The 12,754-nt window shown below is 60.6% G+C and overlaps 1 protein-coding gene across 1 annotated transcript in view; it reads left to right on the top strand.

Annotated features, from left to right (window-relative positions):
- The window catches only part of LOC114089402 (cadherin-23), a 213,280-nt gene that overhangs the window by 195,878 nt on the left and 4,648 nt on the right, over positions 1-12,754 (top strand). The window contains exons 25-29 of the mRNA XM_071611711.1: positions 4,164-4,224; positions 4,931-5,079; positions 9,121-9,256; positions 10,457-10,845; positions 12,329-12,430. Coding sequence (XP_071467812.1) covers positions 4,164-4,224; positions 4,931-5,079; positions 9,121-9,256; positions 10,457-10,845; positions 12,329-12,430 — 837 coding nt within the window. The remainder of the gene's footprint in view (positions 1-4,163; positions 4,225-4,930; positions 5,080-9,120; positions 9,257-10,456; positions 10,846-12,328; positions 12,431-12,754) is intronic.

Genomic DNA, 12,754 nt, shown 5'->3' with positions numbered 1-12,754 from the left:
ACCCCAGGCCCAGCCTTCTGGGCCTCTCTCTCCGCTTCTCAGAAAAGCACGCTTCCTTTGAAGGCGTCCAGCTGCAGAACTGAGGGGCGAAGCCGGCATTGCTAAAGGTCAGAGAGATCACAGGGCAGCAGGCTGGGGGACGTCCAGAGCCATGGTGGGCCCTGGGTTCTCTCCAACACACACACACACACACACACACGCACACACGCACACACGCACACCCTCCCCAGCCTCCTGCCTTCCTGGAAGCGAGATCTACCCTGGCAACCAGCTACTGCTGGGAGAAGCCACCCCCCCCCCCAGGGCTCTGAGCTCCCAGATACTCAGCACAGGAGGAGTCATGGCCGCGTCCAAGACCTGAGCCTGGACCCCCACATCTTTACGAGCTATAATTTTTGTTTTTAATTCTTCCCTCCTGCACTTAACCTTGACCACAGAAAGAGGCCTTGTCTGCCACCCCCAAATGGCTGGGAGCCTCCCTGTGGACTGTCAAAGCTGCAGAGACCCTTCAAGATCATCTTTCTCTTCCTACAATGACCACACTGAGTTCCAGAGAGCTGTGACCTGCCCACGGCCACCCAGCAACTTGGTGGGTGGGAGGTTTGGTGATCTCCCCAGACCCGGGTGGCACCAGGCGCCCAGAACCCACGCTGGGGTTCCTGCGTCTTCCTTCTCAGACTTGGCCACCCTCGGTCTCCTTGACCTCCTTGGCCCAAACCAGCTGGCCACTGGGCCTCTGCTCCTGAGACAGAGGAGGCAAAACACCCTCCGGGCGGGCAGCTCAGCCTCTCCCCTGTCCTGCTCCTCCCAGATCTGAATGGACAAAGCACCTTCATGTCTGTCCCTTCTCAGGGAAGGGAGGGAAAGAACTCCACAGCAGGGGAACTCAGCCGTCCCCAACCCCAGCATCAATCAAGGGGGCTTCCCAAGAGGGTGGCGGAAGCTGTCCTGTCAGCCTTCACCACCTGTCCTGTGCCAGGCCCCGGACAAAACGCTCTGCAGGATCACCTCCAACCTAGCCTTCAGTCCTGCGAGGCTGGTCACCACTGCGCCCATCTACAGATGAGCAAGCTGAGGCTCAGGGTGTTGAAGTCCTTGTCCATGGTCACTCAGCCAATAAATGACAAAGCCAGGAATCTCTTCCGGGTGCACCTGACCCAGAACACTACTTCCTGCAGCTCCAACGTGCTTTCCCTCCTCTCTGCCGTCAGCCTGCTTTTCAAAGTCCTTGGATGCACCTGCCTCAGTCCCTGCATGTCCCTCGGTCCAACCAGGCCAGCTCCAGCTGCCAGGCTGGTCATGCTCATACCAGCCTCACACCACCACTCTGTGTCCCCCACCCCGTTCCCCTGAGGCTGCCATGTCCCTTCTTCACCCCAGACAGGGACGCATCCTGTCCCTCCCCAGGCTCTCCACGGTTCCCACCTGGTTGTCCCTCCCAACTCTTCCTGCTGAGCCAGGGCCTCCCCGCCCTGCCACTGTCTTCTCTGGCCGGTCCCACCCCACGGCCTCTGTCGGCTTGGTCTTTGCATCCTCTCTTCTCTGGAAGTTTGTCCAGTGGGCAAAGATAGGGAATCTGCGTTGGGGCTTTGGTGGCAATGACACAGAAACCCGATTCCTACTGTATCAGGCCAAGGGAGCCCGTGCTGGAGTGATATCAGGACACCCACAGAACCCAGGGCAATCAGCCAGGGAAAGAGGTGCCGCAGGGCTTCCGGAGTATCAGGGGCCAGGGGCCCTGACTCCCAGTGCTCCGTGTTGGGTGACTTTCCCCTGTGCTTCCTGAATGTCACCTTAGTGTCCTCACTAAAGCTCTGCTAAGTGTTTACAATTCACTCTATGCTCCTTCATTCAGTGGGGACGTGGGCAATGTACAGAGACGTAGGGTAGCAGACGGTGACGGGGGTAGGGAGGGCCTGGCAGGGGATGCAGTTCCATAGACAGTGTCCCTTGGTATCTGCACGGATTGATTCCAGGACCCTCAGAGAGACCCAAATCCACGAGTACACAAGTTTCTGATATAAAACGGTGTGTTGAGTCTACGTGTGCACGCGCACGCACACACACACACACACTCACACACACTCACACACACACCCCATAGCTTACATCCTCCCATCTACTTCACCTTTTTTGTTTGTTGTTTGGTACCAGGGGATTGAACCCTGGGGCACTCAATCACTGAGCCGCATCCCCAGCCCAATTTTGAATTTTATTTAGAGACAGGGTCTCACTGAGTTGCTTATGGCCTCACTATGTTGCTGAGGCTGGCTTTGAACTCACGATCCTCCTTCCTCAGCCTCCAGAGCTGCTGGAATTACAGGTGTGCATCACCGTTGCCCAGCTCACTTTTTATTTCTAATATATTTTTGTTTTAATTAACACATAATAATTGGGCATATTTATGGAATACAGAAACTTCAATATGCACATACGGTGTGTAATGGCTAGATCAGGGAACTGGTGTGGCCATCCCCCCAGACGGTAGTCATTTTCTCGCAGTGGGACTGTTCAGGATCCTGTCTGCTAGCTTTGTTCACTTACCCAGTTGCTATCAGCCACGGGTATCTTACTGCAGAACATCAGGAGCCTCTCCTACCCACCTGCACCTGGTACCTGTCCGCCACCTTCTCTCCATCCCTGCCTCCCCCACATCTCTCCCACAGGGAGAGGCCACACTGTTCTGCTCTCTACATCTTTGAGATCAACTTTTTAGCTTCTACCTACAACTGAGAACGTGAGATTTGTCATTATATCTGATTTATTTCACCTGTTTCATCCAGGGTGCCATAAGTGACAGAATTTCGCTCCTTTTTGTGGTGAATATTCCATTGCTATTGTACGGTTTAAATCATCCCTAGGTTACTTGTGATACAGTGTAAATGCTAAAGAAACCATTGTCATACTGAATTCTTTTAGGATTAATGACCATGGGGGAAAGTCTAGACCTCTGCAGTGCAGACACAATGTTTTAAAAATATTTTCAATCTTCAGTTGGTTAAATCCACAGATGCAGGGCTGCACAGTGTTCAGGTAGGGTCTGATGAGAAGATGACATTTTAAAAAGGTCTGAAGCAGAGGAAGGAGTGTGCATGCCAATACCTGGAAGGAGAGATTGTCAGGCAGGGGGAAAAGCAAGGGCAAAGGCCCTGTGGTTGGCATGCACTTGGTGTTCAAGAAATAGCAAGGAGACCAATTGCCTGGGGTGGGGTGGGTAAGGAGAAAGTGGTGGAGGGGAGCTCAGAGAGGCCATGGTGGGGGCACACTACTGACACTCCCACCGCTTACTACAAAACAGATTCCCTCACTCTCTGGACCCAAGGTCAAAAATCTCAGCAAAGGGTGTGACTGACTCAGCTTTGAGCAGGGGCCACTCCTGAACCACTTGCCTCTGGCCGCAGCAGTGGGGGTCAGAAAGAAAATGACAGTTACCGTCCACATGCCAGAGCTAGAGAGAGATGTGGGGGAGGAGGAGGGCTGGATCTCCAGGGGAAGCTGAGGAATCGGGGCCTCACCGGGCTCCTCCACCCAAATCCTGAGGAGCCCTCTCTGGCCACCCGGTGGCTGCAGCCTCAGACTGCTTCCCGTGTGACCTGGCCGAGTGCTCTACCTGCCTCAGGTTGGTGAAGGTTCCTTCAGGATGGTCCTGGGGTCAGCTGTGCTTCTGCTGGTAGCCTCCAGGCGGACTCCTTGTAACCAGGGAGCGCCAGGCCACCTGGGAGTTCAGCAGAGATAGTACCCAAGGACAGCAGGAGGGTCTGCGTGTGGACAATCTTGGAGCCAGGACTTGGGAGTGGGACTCCCACGTAAGGACCCTTACGGTGGTCAGCCTGGCTGCGGCCCAGCGTGACCGACAAAGAGGTGTGGCAAGATGCATCTTGGGATCCAGGCAGATGGGGAGTGAATGATGGCCGTGTGGGTGACCTACCTCAGCTGTCACTCATCCCCCCAACCTGAGGGAGGGCCAGGCAACAGGGTTGGCATGGGCCCTCAACAGCCAGACGTCCTGGTGGGGATTAGAGGGTCTCCCGCACCCCCAGCCTCTCAGGAAGCCATGGGTTGAGCCGGGACAGGGTGGCGTGGGGGAGGGGAGGCCGGGCTGCACAGACACCTCCTGTCCCTGCGGCGGGTTAGAAGTGACTCCACTGTTTGCTCTTCCTCAGTTGAAAGCCACGGACGCCGACGAGGGCGAGTTTGGGCGTGTGTGGTACCGCATCCTCCATGGTGAGTGGGCCCCCAGGACGGGGCTGCAGGGAGGAATCCGGAACTCCGATGATTCACACCAAGTGGGGGTGCTCAGGTGATGGCCGTGTCCCCGGAGTCTCTCATGCTCCGGTGCTTCCCAAAGCCATCACCCTGACGAGTGGGGCCTTGGAGTCCAGGGCGGCCTCCTCCCCCCGCCCCTCCCCCCGCCCCTCCCCCCCCAACTCCCCAGGGATTCACTGCCATTGGTTCACCTAGAGTCAGGGCCCACCCCTGAGCCGTCACCATGGCCGGTGTGACATACGCTGATCTGCCCCCTTCTGGAACCAAGAGTGCAGTTTCCCTACCTAAAGGACATGGGCTGTGTGGAGGAGGGAGGGTCCCCAGTGGAAAGTCATGGGGAAGGGCACAGAGCCAGCCCTGAGGTGTCCACTAAGCCCCGGACCCAGCACCCACAGGGAGTTTGGTTTTGTGAGAGCCCAGATCCTTCTGCAATTTTTAGAAGGCCTCACGGCACACCTGTGGGTGTGAGGGTCCAGGGAGACCCAGGCTTCCCCTGCAGAGAGGGCAGGTGAACTTCTTCCCTGACCGCCAACTCTGCCAGACCAGGGCCGCAGGAAGCAGAGGTCCCCTGGCCACTGTCACGTCCCCAAGACCTCTGTGCGGAGTCGACCTTCCAACTCTGGCCCCAGGCTGAGCCCGGGCACCTGGTGTGTGCCCCATGCAGGTAACCACGGCAACAACTTCCAGATCGACGTCAGCCACGGGCTCCTGATGCGAGGCCCCCGGCCCCTGGACCGCGAGCGGAACTCGTCGCACGTGCTGGTCGTGGAGGCCTACAACCAGGACCTGGGCCCCATGAGGAGCTCTGTCAGGGTGAGACCAGGGGCGGGCTGGGTGCCGACCGCAGGGCCAGGCCAAGGCTGCAGCTGGACCAAAGATGGCCACCAGTTGTGGCCTTAGTGGAGGCAGGGCCACCATGGACTTAGGTGCTAAATGGCATTTGGGTCTGAGGGTTTGGGGAGGGAGCCCAAGTGGCTGTGAACCCCAGCTGTGGAAGATCACCAACACAAGTGTCTGTCCCAAGGGATGAAAGAGAGGTCCTCACCATAGTAACCCCTAGGTCCACGCAGCCCTGGAGCGCGAGCCCAAGAGATCCCTTACAGATGAGGAAACCGAGGCCCAGCAGAGCTCTGGTGGAAGAACCAGGCACTGAGCCCACACCTCTGTGTCCAAGCGCAGTTCCCGTTCCAGTGAAAATGACCCTAACACATTCCAGTGCTGCCCCCTCAGAAATATCCCTTTCTGCCCACCCTCACCTGCACAGCTGAAGCCAAGCCCACCTCACCCCCCCCCCAAATGGTCAAACACACATGGGCACGGCCCCCGGCCAGGCTGGCCTACTCCTGTCCACAACAGGGGGATGACCAAGAAGGAGAGGACCTCTCAAGAGGTCCCGATGACATCCTCAGCTGCTCACAGCCCCTTCCCCGGGCCTGGTGGAAAGTGAGTCAGACCCAGACGTCACCCAGAGCAGGAGGGAGACGGGAAAGTGGCAGAGCTGGCAGGGACTTCTGCCCAGAACCGAGTGGCAGAGTCAACTGTTCCTCTCAGCCATCTCCACCCGCTGCTCCCTCCGCCGGAAATGATGAGCCGAGGCCGACCGAGCCTCCCTCAATGTGGGGGCGCTGGGGGGGCGGCCCCGCTGTGGCCGGCTCCTGGCAGCCTGGCCCCAGGAAGCAGTGGGAAGTCACACCTGCGTGCCACCTCCACCCCAGGGACTCTGCCCACATGGAAATAGCGCAGGGGTCGATGCCTTGGGTTTTTACACAGCCCAGTGACAGGAGGTCAGACCCAGTTACCTGACTGTGCACCCGGGCAGCCATGTAGCCACATGCCACGCGTGACGGCCAAACGCTCTCTCAGTGTAGATCAGAACACCCACGGCAGGACCGCCCTTGGTGGGGACGCTTCAGCCACAGAGTGGCAGACATCAGCACAGCGTGGATGGTCCCTGGACCTTGGGCCTCCTGGCCACAGCCCTCCATGTGACCCCCTGGCTCCGGCCCCCCTCTCCAGGGACCACACCTCTGGATGCCTTGTGACGGCAGATCATTTTCAGGTCCCAATGGTTCAAAACCAAGTACTCGGCAGCACCCCAGGGTGCCGTGTAAAACAGACCAGCCAGGCTGTCCATCGGGGCAGGGTGGGACCCCATGGGACCTGCGGGTCCCTGTGCTCCTCTGTCCCTGAACCCCGAGGAACGAGGACCCCTCCCAGGACCGTGACAGGCGTCTGTCTAAGCACTCCATGCACTTGAGCCCAGCCCTGCTATCAGCTCTACGAGCCGCCACTGTTAAGACAGCTGCTTTACAGACAAGGACATTGAGACAAAGGAGAGTGAGCCACTGTCCAGAGTCACCCCACAGTGGGGGTCCAGCCAGGCTTCACCCCCAGATAGTCGGCTCCAGTGTGTTCTTTTAACCACCATGCTGTGCTGACCACTGCACCACACTGCCCCAGGTGGCTCCTCAGAGCAGCCAGAAGCCACCGCCTCATCCCCCAGGGATAGCTTTGGGGTGAGAATTGGGGCTGGTCCCTGGGATGATGATTCAGCGTACACATTCCTGAGAGCCAGGGACTTCCTGTTGACCACGTGTGGACTCCAGTTTGGCCCTACAGTCAATTTCCCAACAGCAGCCACAGAGATGGCTCATGGGGTCCACCCATGTCCTCCAGTTCCTGCTTCAGGGACTAGGAGCAGCCCAGATGAGGCTCCAGGGAGCTCGGAGTGAGCCGGTCCTTGTGGAGACTGGACGCACGCCTGTCCTGTCCTGTTCTGTCCTTGGGGGGGGGTGGGTGCAGCCCTGGGGGAACGCAGGTCGGTTCTCTGAGCGGCCAGGCAGCCCCCTCCCGCTCAGCAAGAGCCCTGCAGGCCGGTGGCTTTCCTGTGCAGCTGCGTCTCTCGGGTTTGCAAACCACACACCATCTCGCCTCCTGCTTCTCGCTGAAAACAAGGCCGGAACCATCCAGAGCACGGTGGCCTGCGGCCAGGCCCCTTACCGCCTCCCTCCTCTTCCTCTCCTACCGTCCGACTGGCCCGTTTCTTCCCGGGGCCCTGGTGTCAAGGTTGTTGGAACAAACAGGCTTAGGAAAGGGAACGTGCACAGTGTGAAAGATGGGTGGTCAGTTTCTGTTTATGGGAAGACTATTCCCGACACCCCTCCAGGCAGACCCCCCACGCCGCCCGCCCAGGATCTCCCCAGCCAAGTTCTGGGTCAAGTCCGATTTAGAAGGTTCCAGCCTGAGAACAGCTGCGCTCCGCCGTGGGCATGTCAGTTTGCATAGCGGGTTCTCGGTGTCTGAAGATCCAGCTGCCGCTGCAGGGCTGTGGGCACCCCAAGAGCAGCCAAGGGGGAGCCCCCCGCCTCCACGCCCATGCGCCTCTCCTCCCCACCCCCTGCCCAGAGCCTCCACCCCCCGGCCTGCCATTTCTGCCTACAGCAGCCAGGAGACTCTGTGCCCCTACCCACCAGTTCCTGGCCATGCCATGAAGAGCCCCCAGGCTGACCCAAGTGGTGGTGGTCAGCAGATCAAATGCTCTGGGGCTTCCTGTGTCTCAGGGGCCTCTCAGTGTCACTGACCACACGTGAAATCCACGCTGAGCCTCGCGGCTCCTTCCCAGTCCCCCCCCCCCACAATTGCCAGTTTCCAGCCGGCCCTGGCTCGGCTCTGGGACCGGCCCACCCCCAATGTAGAGCCAAGAGCCCCACCTGGGCAGGTGGGGGCCAGGAGAACCCTGCGCTCTTTGCAGCCCTCCCAGTGACTGGCCCTGGGCAAGTCCCTTCCCCTCTCTGAGCTCGTTCCGCCATCTCTGAAAGGAGGCAGGGGCTCTGGGCCTTGGGCGTCCCCTCGGACACTGCCCTTGTCCTTCCTTCCACTCTGCTCTCTGCCCTGTCCCCACCTGCGCCAAACCTCTCCAGTGGCCCTGTGGTGGGTGGGGTCGTGGGGAGATGGGGCGCCTCTGCCCATGCACTGCGCCCACAGGCGCCTCTAAACAGCCTGATTCTTGCCGTGCGTGACACGCACGTCCCTGGCGGGCACTGAGGCCGTCCGGGGGAGCTTCGAGGACAACTGTTCATATTGCGCAACTCAGAAGGGCCATTGCCGTGGGCCCCAGGAAGCAAACTCCAAGACAGAGATAGCTTGACAGCAACTAGGAAGAAGGGTCCCCAGGGAGAGCCTGGGGGGATGGGGACCAGGAAGAGAAGCAGCCAGCAAAGTGGCACAGAGGGGACATTCCTAGGCCACAGGGAACTCCAGTGAGAGCCACCAACAGGGCCTGGGGGCCAAGGGGGTCAGTAAACTCCCCGGTGCCTCCGCCCTCCAGGCACTGGTGTCCAGCGCCCCTGGTGCCAGGGCGTGGTTAGCCTCTCCTAAGTGCCACAGCGTGTGACGATTTTAAAGGGGCCCAAGTGTCAATGTCCTCTGCCACAGTGGCTGTCACCTTCATGTCTCTTCTGCTGCGTGGTTTGGGGTCTGCATGGGGTCGGTCTCAAGCCCTCCTGGCAGCCCATCTTGTCTCCCTAACGACTCTCGGAGTGGCCGTGGCGGGCACCCTGCAGCACTGTGGCCGTGTCACAGCTGAGAAACTTGATGGCCCCCAAGAGTCACTCATCAATTAGTCAGAGGCCCCACAGGGCCAGCGGCAGGGCTGAGGGTGAGATAAGGTTTATTCCTACACCAGCCATGTTTGAGCACCGGCCTGGGGCCAGGGCCTGGGGAAGAGGGAGGACACGGTGACCCTCGGGGGCTGCCCGCAGCTGGCCTGGGAGAGCAGAGACCAGCGAGCCAGCCTCAGGGGCTTCACCCTGGACTTCCCGGCCCTGCCCCCCTGACTCGCACCCGGCCCCGCAGGTGATCGTGTACGTGGAGGACGTCAACGACGAGGCCCCCGTGTTCACACAGCAGCAGTACAGCCGCCTGGGGCTCCGCGAGACTGCGGGCATAGGGACCTCGGTCATCGTGGTCCGGGCCACGGACCGGGACACTGGTGAGGCTGGTGGCCGGAGCCAGGGAGCCCCGGTGTTCACAGGGACCCTCCCGGCCTGCTCCTGAGGGACCGGTCATCCTCCATGTCTCGGGCTCCCCTGTTCAGGGCTCCCAGGCCAGGGAGGGCCTCCTGGGACAGTCTTGGTCACTCCCCGCCAGATGCCCAGGCCTGAGAGGATTGCCGTCAGGGCGTTGTCTCAGTCTCCGGGTGGACAGAGGGGGAGTCACAGCTGGGCAAGGCCAGATGTGTCATCCCAGGACCCAGCAGTTCCCGGCTGGGCAGGACTCGGGGAGGTCAAGAACTGGCCTTAGCCGGCCATTGCCCCAGGCCCTGCAGGGTCACCTGGGGCCTGGCGCTCCCAGGCCTTTCCCAGGCAGCTCCCTTCCTGGTCCAGGCAACCTTAAGGTGGCCGAGGGCCCTGAGCCCCAGAGCTGGCTGTGGTCAGCAGTGCAAGGTGAGGGACAGAGGACTCCAGGACAGCGCGGGCGAGCTGGGCACTCCTGCCCGGCTCCCCGCCCCCCAGCACCCAGGCTCACCAGCCGCCCACACAGGGCCAGGGGAGGGGGCTGGACATTCTTGCTGAATCACTCTCCCTGAAGGGCATGTCCGTGCAGTTCCAGTCACTTACACTTCTGGGGCCCCACAGCTTTGGGCCTTTTGGGAGAAAACATCAGGAAGCTCGGATGACCCTAAGCAGACGTGTCCCCCCCCAGCTGGGGCTGGCTGCTCTGAGAGGTCTGGGATTCTCCCAAGTGGCTCTATGACCACGGCCTTCCCAGCCCCTTGAGGCCTGTGGACTTGGGAGAAGGAATCCCGGGACTGGGGGGAGGGGACAGGGAAGACAGAACCGTGCCCTTGGCGTGGAAACCCCAGAGGAACTGAAGGAAGGCTGGGCCACCCCTGAGGACCCTGCCTCACCCAACGCTTTCTAGATCAAAGAGACCCCCTGTCTGCCCCAGTGTCCCAGGCGGGGCAAGAACCTGAGTCCCCAGGCCCTAGGGCAGAGCCAAGCCCCTCTGGCATCCCTGGTGCCAAGACCAAGTCCCAGAGAGGGGTCAGTGTGTGCCCCGTCCTCTGCCACATCTCTTAGGACGATCCAGCCACAGAGGTGGGGGCAGTGCCTGCAGGGTGGGCCCACCAGAGTCCCCGCCACGTCCCTCAGAGGTCGCCACAGAGCACAGCGCCTGTGTCCTCCTGCAGGGGACGGTGGCTTGGTGAACTACCGCATCCTGTCGGGCGCAGAGGGGAAGTTCGAGATTGACGAGAGCACGGGGCTCGTCACCACCGTGGACTACCTGGACTACGAGACCAAGACCAGCTACCTGATGAACGTGTCCGCCACGGACCAGGCGCCCCCCTTCCACCGGGGCTTCTGCAGTGTCCATGTCACCCTGCTCAACGAGCTGGACGAGGCCGTGCAGTTCTCCAACGCCTCCTACGAGGCCGCCATCCTGGAGAACCTGGCCCTGGGCACCGAGATCCTGCGGGTCCAGGCCTACTCCATCGACAACCTCAACCAGATCACCTACCGCTTCGACGCCCACACCAGCGCCCGCGCCAAGGCCCTCTTCAAGATAGACGCCATCACGGTGAGGGCTGGGGCGGGCACAGTGGGCGTTGGCCCTGAGTACCCTGTCTTAAAATAAAAATCAGAAGGTGCAGCTCCGTAGTGGAGCACTCCCGGGTTCCATCCCCGGCACCACACACACAGAACCTCGGCCAAACAAGCAAACTCTAAGAGTCCCCGTGATATATTTCTTTCCATAGGTAGGGGTGAGATAGCGTGTGTAGTAAGGCGGCCTGGTGTCCCTCTTGCTAGTGGACAATGAAAGTGTAGCTCCACCCACAGTCACGTCCGGATCCCAGGGCTGCTGAAGGACCGTCCCTCTGACCCTGGCTATGAGAGGGTCCCCACGACCCCCGCCTTGGCCTCTCTTGATCTGTTAGAGCTGCCTGCTCACAGGGCTCAGGCACGGTCCTCGCTGTGGCTGACCCACAACCAAGGCCCGCACAGCGCCCTCCCCCAGAGCCGCCCAGTCATCCCAGCAGGAGGCCATAGAAGCGACTTAGCTGGACCCTGTCTCAAAATAGAATGTAAAAAGGGCTGGGGACCGCTCGGTGGTAAGGCACCCCTGGGGTCAACTCCCGGTACAAAAACAAAGCAAACAACCTCCCCAGAGTCTGAAACCTCTGCCAACCCCAGAATGCAGGGGTTTTAGGGCCGCCTGGTCAGGCAGGCGTGGTCACTCGTTAACTGGCCCTCCAGCCCTCCAGCCCTCTCCCCCCGAGGGCGAGGGTAAGACGCAGCGTTCCCGCTTCCAGCCGAGGCCTGGCCTTCCTTGGAGCCCACAGGAGTTGCCTCCTTAGGGCAAAAGATGTCCCTGTCACCCAGGGATTTTGATGGCATCAGGAACTCTGTCAGGAACCAGGGCCAAAGACCAGTCCCCCACTGCTGAGAAACATGCGAGGACTTGTGGAGCTGTGTGCCAGCAACCAGGGACAGAGACCCACATGTATTTCTTGTGTCCCGATGTCACAGAGCTTGTGCGACCACCTCATCTCCCTCTTCACCTGGGCTCTTGGGCAGCCCGGGTACAGTCCTGCGTTGCAGTCGCCGTTCTCGGCCGCTCTCTGGGCAGCCCCCTCTCCCCACACCTGACCTACTCCGTCTTGGCTTTCCTGTGACTTTTATGAGAGTCCCTTCTTTGAAAACAGGCAGGGGATGAGTCACTTAGTCCCCGCAACCCGGGGGGTGTTGGGAACACAAGATGAAACGGGCCCTTCCCAGCCTCTGGGAGTCCTCAGGGGACAAGAGAAGGAGGGATACTCAGGGGTGTGGCCGGCGACCCAGGGGAAATGTGGAGGAGTGGCCATGGGGACCTCTGGGGACCAAATAGGAGAATGATCCCCTCCGCGGGCTGCAGGAGGCCCCGAGGACAGGGTGCGCCTGGGTGGATTAGAGAGGGTGACAGGACTTGAGCCAACAGCCTAGGGGTGCCCCGCGGGCAGGAGGTGGCAGAGTGGCCTGCCTGGGCCTGATGCGGTCACTCACCCCTCGGCCTCCTCCTGCAGGGTGCAATCACCGTCCAGGGCCTCGTGGACCGCGAGAAGGGAGACTTCTACACGTTGACCGTGGTGGCAGACGACGGTGGCCCCAAGGTGGACTCCACTGTGGTGAGTGGGTCCCAGGCCACAGCCCCCAGCACGGCCCTACCCAACCCAGGACACGTCCCATCCAAGCGGGCCAGGTGGTGGGCAAGGGCTGGGCCTTGCTAGCCCAGGGACCACACTGTGACCAAAATGTCACACCCTCCCTGGGCAGCCTGGGCCAGGCAGGGGACCTCGGACAGGTGGGAGGGTGTGTCCTTGGCGGGCTTGGCGGGAAGTGACCCTCACCATCTGCTTCTGCTTTCTCTTCTTGCTCCCCCTCTGCCGGGCGCTCTGCAGAAGGTGAGTAGCTGTGGCCTGGCCCCCGCACTGGCCCTTCTGCCTCCCCTT

The sequence above is a fragment of the Marmota flaviventris genome, chromosome 4 (assembly GCF_047511675.1).
Source record: "Marmota flaviventris isolate mMarFla1 chromosome 4, mMarFla1.hap1, whole genome shotgun sequence".
In the NCBI taxonomy this organism is placed as follows: domain Eukaryota; kingdom Metazoa; phylum Chordata; class Mammalia; order Rodentia; family Sciuridae; genus Marmota; species Marmota flaviventris.
Note: the sequence above shows the minus strand (reverse complement) of the source record. Positions and strands in the feature narration are given on the sequence as shown.